General features: G+C 36.9%; 1 protein-coding gene across 2 annotated transcripts; it reads left to right on the top strand.

Annotated features, from left to right (window-relative positions):
* The first annotated feature begins 635 nt into the window (after positions 1 to 635).
* LOC116161528 lies at positions 636 to 13925 on the top strand. 2 transcript variants are annotated; one of them, XM_031474903.1, is made up of 4 exons: positions 636 to 806; positions 6608 to 6685; positions 6750 to 6974; positions 12704 to 13925. In XM_031474903.1, the coding sequence occupies exons 2-4, from the start codon at positions 6620 to 6622 to the stop codon at positions 13628 to 13630; spliced, it is 1218 nt and encodes a 405-aa protein (XP_031330763.1). In that variant the 5' UTR covers positions 636 to 806; positions 6608 to 6619; the 3' UTR covers positions 13631 to 13925. The 2 variants fall into 2 exon arrangements, with proteins under 2 accessions (XP_031330763.1, XP_031330762.1); XM_031474902.1 differs by lacking the exon at positions 636 to 806 and adding an exon at positions 1024 to 1358.
* The last annotated feature ends 5004 nt before the right edge of the window (positions 13926 to 18929 follow it).

Below are 18929 nucleotides of genomic sequence, written 5' to 3'. Positions count from 1 at the left end.
AAATCACCACGTTACTAAACCATGCTCAGAGATGGCGCCCAGATGTCTCTAAAGTGGTTTAATTTCAGGCCTCCGTTAGGTACATGTACCTATACTCCTCGTCTTTCTACAAGCGTTCTTCTACGGACCCTCATTTGCTGACAGCCGGATGAAGTGAGGTTAACAGCTACCTTTTTACAAATAAATTTGCAAAAATGCGCTAAAAAACAGCGAATCTTCAGAAGCTTTAATATCTTTCTTACTATATCCAGCAATTTAGAATATCTAAAACGTTCAGCGTATTTAAGCAAGCCGCTTTTCGTCTTCTTCTGTTCTTGTTTGCACTACGAAACTCTCCATACACCTTGTAGGTGCCGAAAGAACCGACTGACAAAGGTAATTAAATTATGGCCCCATTTCCTCGTACGGATCTCTCCCATTCGTTACTCCCCTTCGGCTATAGCCTTTAAGCGGACCGTTCAAGAGATTTGCGCACTTATATATTACAAACCGTTATCCGTCCCAGACGGTGATATAACCGCCCCCCCCTCCTCCCCCGCCCCGTGGTTCGCAATTGCGATTTGGGCCACGATTTTTGAACGTCAGCGAATTTCGGGAGGAGGCAAAAGTTCGAAATGCCCGCGCTAAATTAATAAATCAAACCAGGTGTGTTTCATGATCAAGTTACCTAAGAACAAGTTGATCGTCAGTTGTTCTGTGACCTTTTACGAGTGATTGTATGCCGTCTCGCGCAATTACAGAAATGTTACGTTTTCGTTTGGGCGCAGTTTAAAATTTGGTTCGCCGTTGTTCCGTTCTCGAAATAGGTCTGTATATATAGCATATAATGCGCTGCTGTTGTGGTGTTAATGGGCGATCGCAATGTCGATCTAATTTGGCGCTTATACTCGAAAAAAGAGTTTCTTCGTTTAATATGCAAATATCAGAAAATATCTCCGCATGGAACAAATCGAAGGTAAACTGGTATTGCTTCAAGAGGCTTTCTCCGGGTAATTACTACACAATAATATCGCGGCGTTAAAACAATTTCGAAACAGTAGTAAGGCGCTCGCGAGCCGTAAACGCAAAAATGAAGAACTCGTACTAAAACTAGTTATTTGAAATAAAAATGAAAATGCAACACAATTCTCTCGGTTAGTTGTGAAGTAGAACTATCCATTACACATTTAAGCGCAGTTGTAGAAAACGGCTATTAGGTTCCCCTTATTTTTGTGTTGTGTGGAAATATGCAATTTTGGTGTCGTTTCGTTGCCAACCGGATGTGTCCTTCATTTTAATAAATACGAATTTCATATAATAGCCGTGTGGATCAAAAAAAGTTGCCGCGCGAATCGGCAGGTGGGCAGAAAATGTGGAAGGTGAGATCTCTAAAATATAACTTTCATTTTCCGACGCGATCTGATGACGAACGACAAAAAAAAACAAAACGAAACATTACAACATAATATACGGCTTTGTATCGAACAAAAGCCGCGACGAGATCTATGTTGAGATCTCCAAGAGATCTATAGTTTGATTGATCTCTTGTAATATATTAAAATCATTGATCTCTACTCCTCGGATCTTTAGGCAGTTTTATTTTGACTGAAATCTATGTTTTGCCCACTGAAGGATGGGACTGTTTCTCCCCCTTTTACCCAACTCTTACCCCCCTATTGTAGGTACTATCCTTTCAGCCAAATTTCAAAAACTGGCGAACTTTTGCGAATTTCGATTAAACATTTATATCGATCTCTTTGTTTTAGAATCGCGTATCGAATTTCGAATGTTATACAAACTAAAAGTTCGAGCTTTCAATTAAAAATGGGCTGTATACTACCAATTTTTGAAATTTTGAATTTTTTTAAATTTTCGCTTTCAAGATTTCGAATTGAAAATCGGTTTTTTAGATTTCCGAATGACTAGTTCGGCATGTGGAATTTCGGCCTCCAATAAAATAATTTTTTTTAATTAATGCAAGAACTTTTTTTGATATTCTGAAATTATTTTTCAATTTTTGCCTCTTCTGGACTCCTAACACTATTATTATTAAAAGACGGTTTGGCACCAAGAGAATTAAACATTGAGAAGTTTTGGTATTAGAAAAACGTATAGCATTTTCTGCCGATTTCCCCCAAATGGAGCTTAGTTTTGGTATTAGGAGAACATGAAAATATCTTCTGACACTTCTGCATTCCCAACACAATTATGATTTGGTATTTGGTATTAGAGAAATGTAACAAATTAATTGGTACTTTCTATCGATTGACCACAAATTCCCTTGATAAAAATTAGTTCTGGTATCAGGATAACATGAGAATAGTCCGTGATACTTCTGCGCTCCTGATACAATTGAAAAGGATTTCGTATCAAGAAGTCGGAATTTTTCTACTTTTCCCTCACAATTAAAAATTTTATGCTTCTAATACAGCAAAGGTGAATATAACTTTCGCTTGTCAGTTCTGCATTCCTAACATTGGAGACGTTTTGGTATTAAAAAAAACGTAACCGCAAATGCATCTTCTGATCTGCATGAATCTTCTAATGCTACTAAAAAGGTTTCGTTTTGGTATTAGGAGAATACGAAAATTTATCCTGATACTTCTGCGCTCCTAATACAATTGTTATTTAAACAATTGGCATCAAGAGAACATGAGACATTGGTGTTATCACAATGAAAAATTTTTTGACACTCTCTTACGCTACAGCCAGGAGATTCTTCACCGAGTGTTCTGCCAGGTACAGCAACCGCAAGGAGGATTTTTAAATAAAAAGAAAGTAGATTTCAAATTTTGCCTCTTCTGGACTCCTAACACAATTATTATTAAAATAAAGTTTGGCACCAAGAGCATTAACCATTGAGAAGTTTTGGTATTAGAGAAACGTATAGCATTTTCTACCGATTTCCCCCAAATGGAACTTAGTTTTGGTATTAAGAGAACATGAAAATACCTTCTGACCTTCTGCGTTCCTAACACAATTAATAATTGGTATCAAGCGGACATGAGACATACTTTTACCATAGCCACACATTTTTGCTTCTGATACAAAGATCAAAAGAATATAAAAATGTTCTCCTGTCATTTCTGCATTCCCAACACAATTATGATAGGAGAGTATTTGGTATTAGAGAAATGTAACACATTAATTGCTACTTTCTATCGATTGACCACAAATTTCCTTGATAAAAATTAGTTTTGGTATCAGGATAACATGAGAACAAGTCGTGATACTTCTGCGCTCCTGTTACAATTGCAAAGGATTTCGTATCAAGAAGTCGGATGTTTTCTACGTTTTCCTCACAAATAAAAATTGTATGCTTTTGATACAGCAAAGGTGAATAAAACTTTCGCTTGTCAGTTCTGCATTCCTAACATTGGAGACGTTTCGGTATTAAAAAAAACGTAACCGCAAATGCATCTTCTGATCTGCATGAATCTAATGCTCTTAAAAAGGTTTAGTTTTGGATTAGGAGAATACGAACACTTCTGCGCTCCTAATACAATTGTTATTCAAACATAATTGGTATCAAGAGAACATGAGACATTGGTGTTAATTTAGTCTGCTGGACTCCTAACACTATTATTATTAAAAAAAGGTTTGGCACCAAGAGCATTAAGCATTGAGAAGTTTTGGTACTATCAAAACGTATAGCATTTTCTACTGATTTACCCCAAATGCAACTTAGTTGTGGTATTAGGAGAATATGAAAATACTTCTGACACTTCTGCGTTTGAGAAATGTAACACATTAATTGGTACTTTCTATCGATTGATCACAAATTTCCTTGATAAAAATTAGTTTTGGTATCAGGATAACATGAGAATAAGTCGTGATACTTCTGCGCTCCTGACACATTAAAAAGGATTTCGTATCAAGAAGTCGGAATCCTTCAACTTTTTCCTCACAAATAAAAATGCTTCTGATACAGCAAAGGTGAATATAACTTTCACTTGTCAGTTCTGCATTCCTAACATTTGGGACGTTTTGGTATTAAAAAAAACGTAACCACAAATGCATCTTCTGATCTGCATGAATCTTCTAATGCTCTTAAAAAGGTTTAGTTTTGGTATTAGGAGAATACGAACACTTCTGCGCTCCTAATACAATTGTTATTCAAACATAATTGGTATCAAGAGAACATGAGACATTGGTGTTAATTTTTTGATACTCTTACGCTACACCCAGGAGATACTTTACCGTGTGTTCTGCCAGATACAGCGACTCCAAGGAGGATTTTTAAATTAAAAAAGGAGATTTCAAATGTTGCCTCTTCTGGACTCCTAACACTATTATTATTAAACAAAGGTTTGGCATCAAGAGCATTAAGCATTGAGAAGTTTTGGTATTATCAAAATGTATAGCATTTTCTAGTGATTTACCCCAAATGCGACTTAGTTGTGGTATTAGGAGGATATGAAAATACTTTCTGACACTTCTACGTTCCTAACACAATATTAATATTGGCATCAAAGGGAAATATGAGACATACTTTTACCATAGCCACACATTGTTGCTTCTGATTCAAAGCTCAAGAGAATATGAAAATGTTCTCCTGTCATTTCTGCATTCGCAACACAATTATGTTAGGAGTATTTGGTATTAGAGAAATGTAACACATTAATTGGTACTTTCTATCGATTGATCACAAATTTCCTTGATAAAAATTAGTTTTGGTATCAGGATAACATGAGAATAAGTCGTGATACTTCTGCGCTCCTGACACAACTGAAAAGTTTCGTATCAAGAAGTCGGAATGTTTCTCCTTTTTCCTCACAAATAAAAATTCATCCATTCATCCAATTAGTCAAAGACTTGTTTAGAGATACTCGCGCACCCCTTAACTAAGCCATCTTAGAATAAACCTACTCCGGACTCGGCATTTGTCTACTCTTTTACCACAAATACAACTTTTGCGCTCCTGATACAAAAAGGTTCTCCTATCACTTCTGCATTCCTAACACAACTGTCTTTGGAAAGGTTTTGGTGTTAGAGAAACGTAACGCTGTTAACTAATTTACCACGAATAGAACTTTGATTACCCCTGATACAACTTTGTTTTGGTACCAGTATAATGTGAAACTACGTTCTGGTACTTCTGCGCTCCTAATTCATTTATTGTAGAAAAAGATTTGGTTTCATAAGGACGTGAGACACTAGTTTCAAAACTTTTACGACAATACAAAATTTAGCGCTCCTGATACAAAAAAAGGCTAGATATCAGAAGAATATGACAATACATCCTTACATTACAGAACGAATCGCATTAATCGATACTTTGCGCCGGTTTTTCAACCCATGGAACGTCCCTTATGCGGGTTAGTGTTGGTATCAGGAGAATATGACAATACCTCCTTCTCACTCACTTCTGCGCATGTAACACAATTACTATTAAAGAAGATTTGGTGTCAAGAAGACGCATTGGTCGGCATTCAAATCAACTTTTGTTGCCTTTGATTTAAAAAAGGTTTGATATCAGGAGAGTATTGTCATTTCATTCTGCCATTTCTGCACTCCTAACACGATTATCAATGGAGAGGATTTGGAAAAATGTAATTCATTAATTGGTAGCTTCAACTGATTTACCACAACCGCACCCTCTCTATTTCTCTGATGAAACTTTTTGATATCAGGAGAAGATTTAGTATCAATAAGTGTTGTCGAAATTTTTCTGCTCCTTTATATCTTGATTCAGAAAAGGTGTGATATCAAGAACACATCAAAATGTCGTCCTGTCACTTAAATTTGAAAATACCTCCTGACACTTCGGCACCCTCCACAAAACTATTATTGAGGGAAGTTTGGTGTGAAAGCATTGTTCGGGAATTGTTCCCCTTGTCACAAATAGATTTGTTTTGCTCCTGATTTAAAAAATGTGTGATATCAGGAGAGTATGGTCTAGTATCAGGAGAGTATGAAAATACCTTCTGACACCATCATTATTGAAGGAGATTCAGTATCAAGGCGACATGATTCTGCAAACTGTTTTTGCTCTTGATTCGGAAATGGTTTGGTATCAGGAGCACGTGAAAATTTCGTCCGTTTATACTCATAATAGGATTATCATTAGAGATCATTAGAGAGAGCGTTAACACATTATCAGCAACCTCGCTTGTGATAAAAATTAGTTTTGGTATCAGGAGAACATAAACATACATCGTGCCACTTCTGCGCTTCCAACACAATTATGATTGAATGAGGCTTTGGTATAAGAAAACGGTATCGTATTAATCGGCACTTATTCACCACAAATGCTCCTGATAAAGATCAGTTTTAGTATCAGGAGAATATGAATTTTGTAAGTTTGGTTTCTGACTTTATCGTAAAAACGTCTCGTTTGTATGATTATTCAATCAATGTAAAACAGCGGAGAAGTCTTCAACTTTCACTATAACAACCAGTATTGACACCTACACCAGAACGGTATTTAAGTACGCCTTGATAACCCAAAGAATGATCAGGCTAAATTAACATCTTCCTTCCAAGGCGCGTGAATCAAATTTTTGAAGTCCTCTCCAAAAAAAAAGAACCGAAAGGCAAACGACCTACCGAAACTCATCTCGTGAGTGACGTAATAATTTCTTTTACCTTAAAACGTATGTAAATTAAAAGGAAGTATTTATTTCAGTTGCCCGAAGCGATGATTGTGGAGGCTGCTTTAATTTTAGGGGCCATTCAGTTAACCTTGGGCGATCGTGAGCATAAGGTAAGCCGTTCGATTTCTCAATGGCATTCTCGTTGTCAAACAAAAAAAAACCGCCTCATTACAGATTCACAACATCGTCCTCTACCCCGAGAGGTACTCCTGGTGTAAAACTACGGCGATTAAGCAAGTGGTAGCGTCGCCCGGTTACGAATCGGTGACCATCGACAACAACGTCTGCGTGGGGGCCTGCTACAGCTACAGCATACCGATAACGAGACCCGCGGAGCCGGGGGAGCTCATCAGGCCGTACTGCGACAGCTGTCAGCCGGCCAGGACTCGCTGTTACCATGTAAGCGTGCCGAAAATGAGCAAAATTTGGCACTAAAAGTGCATGTCGAACTCACCTTCGGCTAAAATACGCGTTTAAATTTTTTCTAGTTCGCAAACGCGTCCATTACAATTATCTTCTATTTTTATCTCGGATTTCAATGCGATGCGCGCGATCGTGATTTTCGTAAGAAAACACCATGAGAATTTCTGCATCGGCTACGATGTTGCTTCCCAAAGTAACCACCTTTTCGCACAGTCACTGTCCCATGATCTTCCGTCCTGTTGTTCATCCTCTTCTACTTCAGTTTCCTCTGCTTCGCCTTTTGTACTTTCCCATTTCTTAGGTTAGTTTCTCTTCTTCTTCCGCTTTCACTATTTTGTTTTTTCTCTTTTGCTTGTTCTAAATAATAAATTAAATAAATTTCTTCTGCTTCTGCTTCATATTTCTCGAATTCGTCTCCTTGTATCTCGTTTTGTTTCACGGTGTTCTCTTTGTTCCTCTACTTTATCTTATTCCTTCCCCTCCTCTTATCATTTTCTTTTTTTTTCGTTTTCCATTCTTTTTTCTCATGTTAATTTTTCTTTCTTTTCAACCTTTTTCCTTCATCCCGCTTTTGCTCTTCCTAGCCCTATTCCATCTCAATTCCACTCTCCTCCTCTGTATCTGCCATTTTTATCTCTTATCTCTCTTCATTCGATTTTCCCATTTCTCCGCCCCTTCTTCTTTTCATTTTCCTTTTCCCTTCCCCGTTTCCCTTACCTTTAATCTTTCTTTGTCTCGCCCTTTTTCTTTCCTTACTTTCTTGCTCTTCTCCTTCTCTTTTGCTTTTACCACTCTTACTATTTTTTTATTTGCTCCTTTCCGAGCGCCCCTTCTCTTCGCCCTCCTACGTCTCATCTGTTGAATTTAATTCTTTCTCTTTTTCTATTCTGTCTCCTTCTTTTCCTATTCTAAACTCCAATTTTAACTTCCTCTCTCCCCTCACCTAGGTTTTCCTTTTCTATTTCTTCTCCTCTTTCTTTTTCCTACCCCTTCTTTCCCTACTCCTTTTCACTAACCTCATTTTTTACTTCTAGATCTATTTATCTGTCTTCCCATTTCCTTGCTTTTCCTATTTATCTCATTTCTTTTTAAATTTTATTTTCCTTCTCACCCTACTGTGTGTATCCCTTTTTCCCTTCCCTTTTCTTTTTCTTCTTTTAATTTCTTCGGTTTTTCTGCATCATCTGCTTGTGATTTATCTCCTCTCCTTTTTCAGCTTCATATTTTGATGCTTCCCGTTCCTTTGCTCCTCCTTGCAAAGATTCCTCCTCTTACCTTCATTTTCTTCCTGTGTATCCCCAGTGTCTAATTGTTTGTCTTCTACTTCTCTACTTTTTGCATAAATTTTCTCGATCTCTTTCTGATTTTGCTTCCCCTTTATCACCTGGTTGCCTCCGGTGCTCTCTGCCTTTTTCTGCTTAGGCTGCCTTATTTTATTCGTTTGGTCGATTCCTCCCCACTTTTTAAACTCCTCTTATTTCTATCTGTCTCACAGCTGTTCCACGAAGAGTTTTGCCTCTTTTCTCTTTATCATCTGTCTGTGCCTCATCTTCTTCTTCAATTTCATCTGTATCACGAATTCTGCTTCCATATCTTCATCTTTGTTTTCTTTTCTTCCACTCTTTCACTTGTTCTTCCTTATAATGATCCTCTTTCCCTACTGTCTCTTCGTTTGTTTTACTCGGCACTTTCCCACCTCCCCCTTTCCTTACCTTTTCCCCTCTCCCTTCTCTTCTTTTATTTTTTTACCTTTTTCTTTGTCATTTACTTTTCCCCTTCCTTTTTTCTTCTACTCGTTTTCCGTTGCTATCTCCTCAGGCACCCCTCCCCTCTTTCTTCCTTGAGCTACTAATCATTCTGGGCGGCATCATCTTTCTATGGTTCTTATTCTTCTTCATCTTCCCATCTTCTTAATTTTCATTCTTTTTTCCATGCATCTTTCTTTTCTTTTCCCTTTTTTTAAATTTCTGTCCATCTTATTCCTTTTCTTTAACTTAACTTGCCCCTTTCATCTTTATTTTCTTTTGCCTTACAATTATTACTTCTTTTTTTCTGTTTATCCATTTCTCTTCACATTCTACTTTCGTTACCGCTCTAGTTAGGTGTACCCTTAGGGGGACACAACTTCGAATTTTTGTTGTACACCCTTCAAAATTTTTTTTAATTAACCTGAATTAATATGAATTAACATTAATTTACGTGAATTATTTCGAATGAACGTGAATTAATTAGAATTAACGTGAATTAACCGGAATTAAAGTAAATTAACATTAATTTACTTGAATTATTTTGAATTAACGCGAAATAATTAGAATTAATGAGAATTAATGTCAATTAACGTGAATTAATTTGAATTAACGTGAACTATTTTTAATTAAAATGAATTAACTTCTCAATCATCATCAATTTATGCGAATTATTTTGAATAAACGTGAACTAATTTGAATTTACGTGAATTTGAATTAACATGAATTAACATGAATTTGAATTAAACCGAATTTATTTAAATGAGCGTGAATTAATTTGAATTTACGTCAGTTAACTTGACTTAACGTAAATTAACATGAATTTACGTAAATTATTTCCTTTTCTTTCGACTCTTTTTTAGAAGCATCCTCTCTCTCTCTCTCCACTATATCTTTCTATTAGTTGCTCTGTGTTATCAGTTTCTGATTTTTCTCCTTTCTTTGCTTTGTCTGTCTTTGTTTTTCCAGTTTTTTTTATTTTTTCCGGTTTTTTAAATTTAGAATTAACATGAACTAATTAGAATTAACGTGAATTAATTTAAATTAACGTGAATTAACGGGAATTAAAGTAAATTAGCATTAATTTAGATGAATTAACATTAATTGATTTGAATTATTTTGAATTAACGCGAATTAATGAGAATTAATGTAAATTAACGTGAATTAATTTGAATTTACCTGAATTTGAATTAACATGAATTAACGTGAATAAATTAGAATTAATTTGTATTTACGTGAATTTGAATTAATTTGAATTAAACCGAATTTATTTGAATGAGCGTGAATTAATTTGAATTTACGTCAGTTAACTTGACTTAACGTAAATTAACATGAATTTACGTAAATTATTTTCTTTTCTTTCGATTATTTTTTAGAAGAATCCTCTCTCCACTATATCTTTCTACTAGTTTCTCTGTGTTCTCAATTTCTGATTTTTCTCCTTTCCTTGCTTTGTCTGTCTTTGTTTTTCCAGTTTTTTTATTTTTTCCTGTTTTTTAAATTTAGAATTAACACGAACTAATTAGAATTAACGTGAATTAATTTAAATTAACGTGAATTAACGGGAATTAAAATAAATTAACATTAATTTAGATGAATTAACATTAATTTACTTGAATTATTTTGAGTTAACGCGAAGTAATCACAATTAATGAGAATTATTGTAAATTAACGTGAATTAATTTAAATTAATGTGAACTAATTTGAATTTACCTGAATTTGAATTAACATGAATTAACGTGAATAAATTAGAATTAATTTGTATTTACGTGAATTTGAATTAATTTGAATTAAACCGAATTTATTTGAATGAGCGTGAATTAATTTGAATTTACGTCAGTTAACTTGACTTAACGTAAATTAACATGAATTTACGTAAATTATTTTCTTTTCTTTCGATTATTTTTTAGAAGAATCCTCTCTCCACTATATCTTTCTACTAGTTTCTCTGTGTTCTCAATTTCTGATTTTTCTCCTTTCCTTGCTTTGTCTGTCTTTGTTTTTCCAGTTTTTTTATTTTTTCCTGTTTTTTAAATTTAGAATTAACACGAACTAATTAGAATTAACGTGAATTAATTTAAATTAACGTGAATTAACGGGAATTAAAGTAAATTAACATTAATTTACATGAATTAACATTAATTTAGATGAATTAACATTAATTTACTTGAATTATTTTGAGTTAACGCGAAGTAATCACAATTAATGAGAATTATTGTAAATTAACGTGAATTAATTTAAATTAATGTGAACTAATTTGAATTTACCTGAATTTGAATTAACATGAATTAACGTGAATAAATTAGAATTAATTTGTATTTACGTGAATTTGAATTAATTTGAATTAAACCGAATTTATTTGAATGAGCGTGAATTAATTTGAATTTACGTCAGTTAACTTGACTTAACGTAAATTAACATGAATTTACGTAAATTATTTTCTTTTCTTTCGATTCTTTTTTAGAAGAATCCTCTCTCCACTGTATCTTTGTACTAGTTTCTCTGTGTTCTCAATTTCTGATTTTTGTCCTTTCCTTGCTTTTTCTGTCTTTGTTTTTCCAGTTTTTTTTATTTTTTCCTGTTTTTTAAATTTAGAATTAACACGAACTAATTAGAATTAACGTGAATTAATTTAAATTAACATGAATTAACGGGAATTAAAATAAATTAACATTAATTTAGATGAATTAACATTAATTTACTTGAATTATTTTGAGTTAACGCGAAGTAATTACAATTAATGAGAATTATTGTAAATTAACGTGAATTAATTTAAATTAATGTGAACTAATTTGAATTTACCTGAATTTGAATTAACATGAATTAACGTGAATAATAAATTAGAATTAATTTGTATTTACCTTAATTTCAATTAATTTTAATTAAACCAAATTTATTTGAATGAGCGTTTATTAATTTGAATTTGTCAGTTAACTTGACTTAACGTAAATTCACATGAATTTAAGTAAATTATTTCCTTTTCTTTCAACTTTTTTAGAAGAATCCTCTCTCTCCACTATATCTTTCTACTAGTTTCTCTGTGTTTTCAGTTTCTGATTTTTCTCCTTTTTTGCTTTGTCTGTCTTTGTTTTTCCAGTTTTTTTAATTTTTTCCGGTTTTTTTAAATTTAGAATTAACGTGAATTAACAGGAATTAAAGTAAATTAACATTAATTTACATGAATTAACATTAATTTACTTGAATTATTTTGAATTAACGCGAGTTAATTAGAATTAATGAGAATTAATGTAAATTAACGTGAATTAATTTGAATTAAGGTGAATTATTTTTAATTAAAATGAATGAATGTGTGTTAATGTCAATTATCATCAATTTACGAGAATGATTTTGAATTAACGTGAACTAATTTGAATTTACCTGAATTTGAATTAACATGGATTAACGTGAATAAATTAGAATTGATTTGTATTTACGTGAATTTGAATTAATTTGAATTAAACCGAATTTATTTGAATGAGCGTGAATTGTCATCTTTTTTAATATTTTGCCCCCGCCTCTTTTCCTCTTTTTCGTGGCGTACTCTTCATCTCTCTCCGCTTCATATTTTTCCGCGTGGCCTTTTCCTACTTCTCAACCTTTTGAAGTCCTTTCACTTTCCTATTCCCTTCTTTCCGCTTCGCTTCCCTCTGTTCCCACGCCCACCTCACCTTCCATGTTTTTCCTTCTCTCATTCTTTTCTCGTTTCCGTTTCCATCTTTTTTTCTTCGCCCTCTTTCTTCTTGTTCTCATGTCTTTCCACTCACTCTTTTACCTTCCAATCCCTGATTTTCTTTCCTTGTCAGGTCATTTTGAAGTGGACAGTTTTTGTTCTCTTTTATGCTTTTTGGAAAGATTCTGACATTATGGCAACCAAAATACTCAAAATGAGAGCAATAAGGTCACCATTTCCTTCATAATCCCCAAATTGACCTGCTTTTAAACGATCTCTTGCACTGATAGGTCACCCTGAACGCAGATAACGAAAATACGGAAGGTCCAAAGTCGATTAAAAAACGTATCCAGATAATCACCAACTGCCTATGCACCTCGTGCGAGAAAATTCAAAACAAAGACTGCGAGGAGGAAGGGGAGACGTCTGAGCTACCCAGCGACTTGTTTTCAATACTCCATCCAGAGTCGATCAACAAGGCGACCTTCGAGACCAAACTCCTGCCTCCCGAGGAGGTGCCCGAACTGCTCGAATTTGGGCCGGCCAAGAAACCGACCGAATTGAACCTGAACCCGGCCGGTCCCCACGCGGAATTCAAGCTCAATTCCAAGCTAATCAACTTGCTGAAGAGTATTCAGATCGGGGACGAAACAGAGTACGATCGCGATCAGGTGAGGGAGCTCTACGAGACGGTCGAAGACGGTAAGCACGCGATTAACGACAAGAAACTCATCGAGTTCGTCAACTTCGTCAATTCCGACAATGAGGAGTTCGAGCTGGACTTGACGCGACTCAAAGACGTGCTGCTCCAATTCAAGAAAAGCGAAGACCTGTTCGAGAAGCACCGCAATTTCGGCCTGGGCCTGAAGCAGGGCCAAGAGAACAATCTCGCCATCAACCGCGATATCGAGAGCCTAAACAAGAACGACCTTTTCGGTCTCGAAGGCAACCACCACGCTAAGGCTAACCACCTCGGAATGGGTGGCAGCAAGATCAATCTGCTCGACAGCCAGGAACCTTCGGGCAAGGGCCACCATCACCTCGGCGAGAAGCAGCACATCGGGCTCGACATCGGCCACCTAGTCCGAGGACCTCACGGCAGTCTAGCGTTCACGCCCGACGTCAAGCAGAAGCTCAACCTGGAGAGCGACCTAATCAAGCCGAACCAAGAGGGGATGGTGATTTCGTACGAAAACAGTCATACAACGGTCAATTAACCCAAATTGTACTTTTAAGAAAAGAGGCTATGAAAATGTTATTATAAGTTACTAATAGGATTGTTATCGCACTAATTCCGATATACCAAAATGACAAACATACGTAATTATTGTTCTAGTTTTAGGTGAAACATGCAGCGAAAATTATGATTCAAATTCAAAATTTACCTGGGCTGTGTGCTACTTCTTAGTCATATATTGTTATTTTTACCTTTATATAACTTGTTATTATAATTATTATATATATTTTTATATACTAATGTATAAAGAAATCTAATATATAAATTGAGACGCATTCCACCCTTCAATCACGCAGTATTGCAGCCGATCAGCAGTTGTTTAGTCGCCTCTTACGACATGCAGTCGGTATATACCATGAAAAAATTCTTTAAACTGCAAGGATTGTCCTAAAACGTCCAAAACTTAATCTACAAAGGCCCAGGGCGCCTGTGGTAGCTCAAAATTTTATATCGTAAGTATGAAAGGTCTACAAAACTTAGGCGCTATATTATCTTAGCTAAAAGAGATACAGGAAAACGTTTATTAGAAAACTTTCTTTATAATGATTTTTGAATAATCTGCCGTTTTTAAAAAAAAAGCTATCGAACCTAACCTCATTTTTTTTAATGGAACACCCTGTATATTTTAATCTTTTTTATAAAAAATAACACTCTTTTTTGATTTTTTTTAATCGCCCAAATCTTTTTTTGATTATCATCCCTGGCATATTTTTTTGAAGCTGATTCTGCTTTTGTTTAAGAAAGTCAAGGGCCTACGGCTCGCTCGGCATTCGTAGACGCAATTGTCAAATTTTCTCTGAATTTTTTAGCACTTTTTTTTGAAGAATTGAATTGTTGAATTATTTCCTGAGGTGCTGTTTTTGAAAGTAAATATTGCATAACTTTTACATACGAGAATCAGTTGGTCTCAGATTTTGCATACGCATTCCGCAAGTAAAACTTTTGAAAATGGAGGGGGCATGGGGCATGTTCTACCCTTCATGGTATTCTAATGAAAGGTCTCATCGAAATAAATTGGTTTGTACAAACTATAACTTTCCCGTGCGACTCTTTTTCGAGATCAGCGGGTGATGCGGCCTGAGGGGGGAGGGGGAGGAGGTTGAAATTCATTTCATCTTTCATGGTATTCTAATTAAAGGAGCCAGCGAAAGGAACCGTTTTCTACCGCCTTTCTTTCTGGCCCCTTATCAAAAGAGGGAGTTGGAAAGAGGGGGGGGGGGGTAGCTGGTTTTATCCTTTATGGTACTCTAACGAAAGGTCTCAACGAAAGAAATTTCGTGATCGTGATATTCCCCAGAACGGATTGTCGGAAGATGGTACTTACAAAGGGCGATTGGGACGTCTGGAAAAAATATATCAATTGGTGATGTCAAAGCGTTCAGTGCAAACATCTGCAGAAGAGTCTCGGAGGATTTTGAATGTATGTCAGGCGGCCTTTTAATGTTAAAATGTTTAATGAGGGGGTTGAGCCGAATTTATGCCGAACTCGCTTCGTAGACGCAAGGATAAATGATCAAATTTTCTCCGCTTGATTTGTTCGTTATTTAATGGAAGTCTGTACCAAATTAATCGTGTTTCCTGTTTGCTTATGTGCCAAGCAAATTGGGGGGGGGGGGGGCTAAATACACGCTCTACTCTCCATAGTACTCTAATGAAAGGTCTCATCGAAAAGAATTGGTTTCTCCAAACTACACCTGCCTTCCACGACTCATTTTCGAGATTAGCGTCTGACTGAAGGGGGGGGAGAGGCAAAGGTGCTTTTACCTGTCATAGTATTTTAATTAAAGGTCCACAAACTATATGGTACTCTAATGAAAGGCTTCAAAGGAAGCAATTAATTGCTACCCTTATTTTTAAGAGGCTATTGAATTTGCTTTGCCTGGAGGGGGGGGGGGGTCCAAAGTGCAATATTTCTCAGAAGAGCGACCCTTATTTTTAAGAGGCCATTGAATTTTCCTTGGCCTGGAGGGGGGTGGGGGGTATGCCATACCCACCGGACCCCCCGGTACTACTTTCTGTTGTGTTGCGGACGCTAAAGATTGCTAAAGATAAAGCAGTAGCGAAGACTTCATGATCCCCTCTCGAAATGATGCGTAGAATATTTGCCAGATGAGCGCCCATATTTTTAAGAGACCATCGAATTTTCCTTTGTGGGGGGTGGGGGGGGGGGGGTGTACTATTGTGTATTGTGTTGTGGTCGCCAGATCTTGCTAAAGATAAGGCAGTACTACCGGGAGGTCTGGAGGGTATGGAATACGAAGATTCGATGGTGCTCTCTCGACATTCTCATAAAAGTAGATGAGTTCTCAAATCATTTTCGATGGAAAAAGTAGCACCGGAGCGAAGAGGGGGGGTCTAAAGTGCATAAAATATTCTCCAGAAGAGCCACCCTTATTTTTTAGAAGACATCGAATTTTTTTGCCTGTGGGGTATTCCATTCCTCCCAGACCCCTCGATACTACTTTCGGTTGTATTGTGGTCGCTAAAGATTGCTACGGATAAGGTAGTTCCGATTATGGAACACCCCCACCCCCAGGCAAACAAAACAAAGATTCAATGGTCCTCCCCCGAAATTACCCTGAAAGTGAGGAGGTCTCGAAAAGTCTGGGATGGAAAAAGTAGCACCGGGAGTCTGGAGTGCGTAGAATATTCCCCCAGAAGAGGACCCTTATTCTTAAGAGGCCATTGAATTTTCCTTTGCCTGGAGGCGGGAGGTATGCCACATCCACCAGCTCACCCGGTATACTTTCTGTTGTGTTGAATATCCCTCTCCCCTTCCGGCGCAAACAGGACGAAGATTCGATGGTCCTCCCTCGAAACTCTCCTGAAACATTTTAGATGGAAAAAGTAGCACCGGGGGTCTGGAGTGCGTAGAATATTCCCCCAGAAGAGGACCCTTATCTTTAAGAGGTCATTGAATTTTCCTTTGTCCGGAGGGGGGAGGTATGCTACAGCCACCAGCTCCCCCGGTGCTACTTTCTGTTGTGTTGAATATCCCTCTTCCCTTCCCGCGCAAACAGGACGAAGATTCGATGGTCCTCCCTCAAAACTCTCCTGAAACATTTTGGCTGGAAAAAGTAGCACCGGGGGTCTGGAGTGCGTAGAATATTCCCCCAGAAGAGGACCCTTATCTTTAAGAGGTCATTGAATTTTCCTTTGTCCGGTGGGGGGAGGTATGCTACAGCCACCCGCTCCCCCGGTACTACTTTCTGTTGTTGAATATCCCTCCCCCCTTCCCGCGCAAACAGGACGAAGATTCGATGGTCCTCCCTCAATACTCTCCTGAAACATTTTGGCTGGAAAAAGTAGCACCGGGGGTCTGGAGTGCGTAGAATATTCCCCCAGAAGAGGACCCTTATTTTTTAAGAGGTCATTGAATTTTTCTTTGCCTTGAGGGGGGAGGTGTGCCACAGCCACCCGCTCCCCCGGTACTACTTTCTGTTGTGTTGAATATCCCTCCCCCCTTCCCGCGCAAACAGGACGAAGATTCGATGGTCCTCCCTCGAAACTCTCCTGAAACTGAAACTTTCTGTTGTGTTGAATATTTTGGCTGGAAACAAAAAGTAGCACCGGGGGTCTGGAGTGCGTAGAATATTCCCCCAGAAGAGGACCCTTATCTTTAAGAGGTCATTGAATTTTCCTTTGCCGGAGGGGGGAGGTATGCTGCCACAGCCACCCGCTCCCCCGGTACTACTTTCTGTTGTTGAATATCCCTCCCCCCTTCCCGCGCAAACAGGACGAAGATTTGATGGTGGTCCTCCCTCGAAACTCACCTGAAACATTTTGGATGGAAAAAGTAGCACCGGGGTAGGGCTGGGCGATTACGGGTTTGAATAATCGATAATCGATTATGAAAAATAATCGATTACACTGATTAATCGATTAATCAAATAATCGATTAATCAAAAAAAATCGATTAATCAAATAATCGATTAATCAAATAATCGATTAATCAAATAATCGTTTAATCAAATAATCGATTAATCAAATAATCGATTAATCAAATCATCGATTAATCACCTAATCGTTTAATCAAAAGTCGATTGTCACATACAAGGAGTGATAAATATCTGTTTGTATGCATTAATACGTTAATTATTTAATAATAATAAAAAAAAATAATTCCATTACTCATCAAATCGTTCATTACTAGGCAGATCGATTAATCAATAATCAACAAAGTGTCCCTGGTTCGAATCCGGGTTCGGGCATGGATATTTGCAAATGCATAGTGGGTTGGTTGGTTGGTAGAACAGCCTTGGCTGAAACCCTGCCCATTTGAAAATGAAGGTCAAAAATAAAAATAAATAAATAAAAATAAATGATTAGGCAGCTTACTCTCCGATGAGGTGTGCTTTAGTTTTGATGATACAATCTTAATTCATTTTAGCTGCTTAAAGTGACGTTAATTGATTAATCAAACAATCGATTAATCAAATAACCTATTAATCAAATAATCGATTAATCAAACAATCGATTAATCAAATAACCGATTAATCAAAAATAATCGATGAATCAAATAATCGATTAATCAAATAATCGATTAATCGATTAATTTAATAGAATAATCAAACCCGATTATCGATTATCGTTTGATTATAATCGATTAATCGATTTTTTTGCCCAACGCTACACCGGGGGTCTGGAGTGCGTAGAATATACCCTCAGAAGAGGACCCTTATTTTTAAGAGGTCCTTGAATTTTCCTTTGCCCGGAGGGGGAAGGTATGCTACAGCCACCAGCTCCCTCGGTACTACTTTCTGTTGTGTTGAATATCCCTCCCCCCTTCCCGCGCAAACAGGACGAAAATTCGATGGCCCTCCCTCGAAACTCACCTGAAACATTTTGGATTGGATGGAAAAAGTAGCACCGGGGGTCTGGAGTGAATAGCATATTCCCCAGGAGGGGACCCCTATTTTTAATTCAATTTTATTGTAAGTAGCTGGGGTGATTACCTATAATCCCTCCAATTACGTGAGTGCATCTACTAATTACTGCCTCTATTTTAGTAGTCGTCGTAGTGGAATGTTGGTTGCCTAAGTGACAGTTAATATATCATCGAGTGGAAGGGTTGAGGGCATTAGAATGTTGTTCTTCCGCTTCAGTGGGTTCACATTTTTCGTATTAATGGAGGATAAGTTTCCAGAAAAAAAGAGTGCGCTACCTCAAGGCCATGCAGAGATCCAGTTTCTCGTAGCCGCAAATAGATCAATTTACTGAGATTGTGCGTGAAGGTCATCTCTAAAGTGCAGACTTCCTCGAGTCATTAGCTCGTCGCC

This window comes from Photinus pyralis, unplaced genomic scaffold, assembly GCF_008802855.1.
Source record: "Photinus pyralis isolate 1611_PpyrPB1 unplaced genomic scaffold, Ppyr1.3 Ppyr1.4_LG10, whole genome shotgun sequence".
Lineage (NCBI taxonomy): Eukaryota > Metazoa > Arthropoda > Insecta > Coleoptera > Lampyridae > Photinus > Photinus pyralis.
This window is presented reverse-complemented; position numbering and strand designations above follow the sequence as displayed.

Bases quoted from the DNA above. Each gene is read 5' to 3' on its own strand.
- LOC116161528 (XM_031474902.1), top strand. The intron at 6,686-6,749 runs GTAAGCCGTTCG...GCCTCATTACAG, and splicing joins TGGGCGATCGTGAGCATAAG to ATTCACAACATCGTCCTCTA. The intron at 6,975-12,703 runs GTAAGCGTGCCG...TTGCACTGATAG, and splicing joins CCAGGACTCGCTGTTACCAT to GTCACCCTGAACGCAGATAA.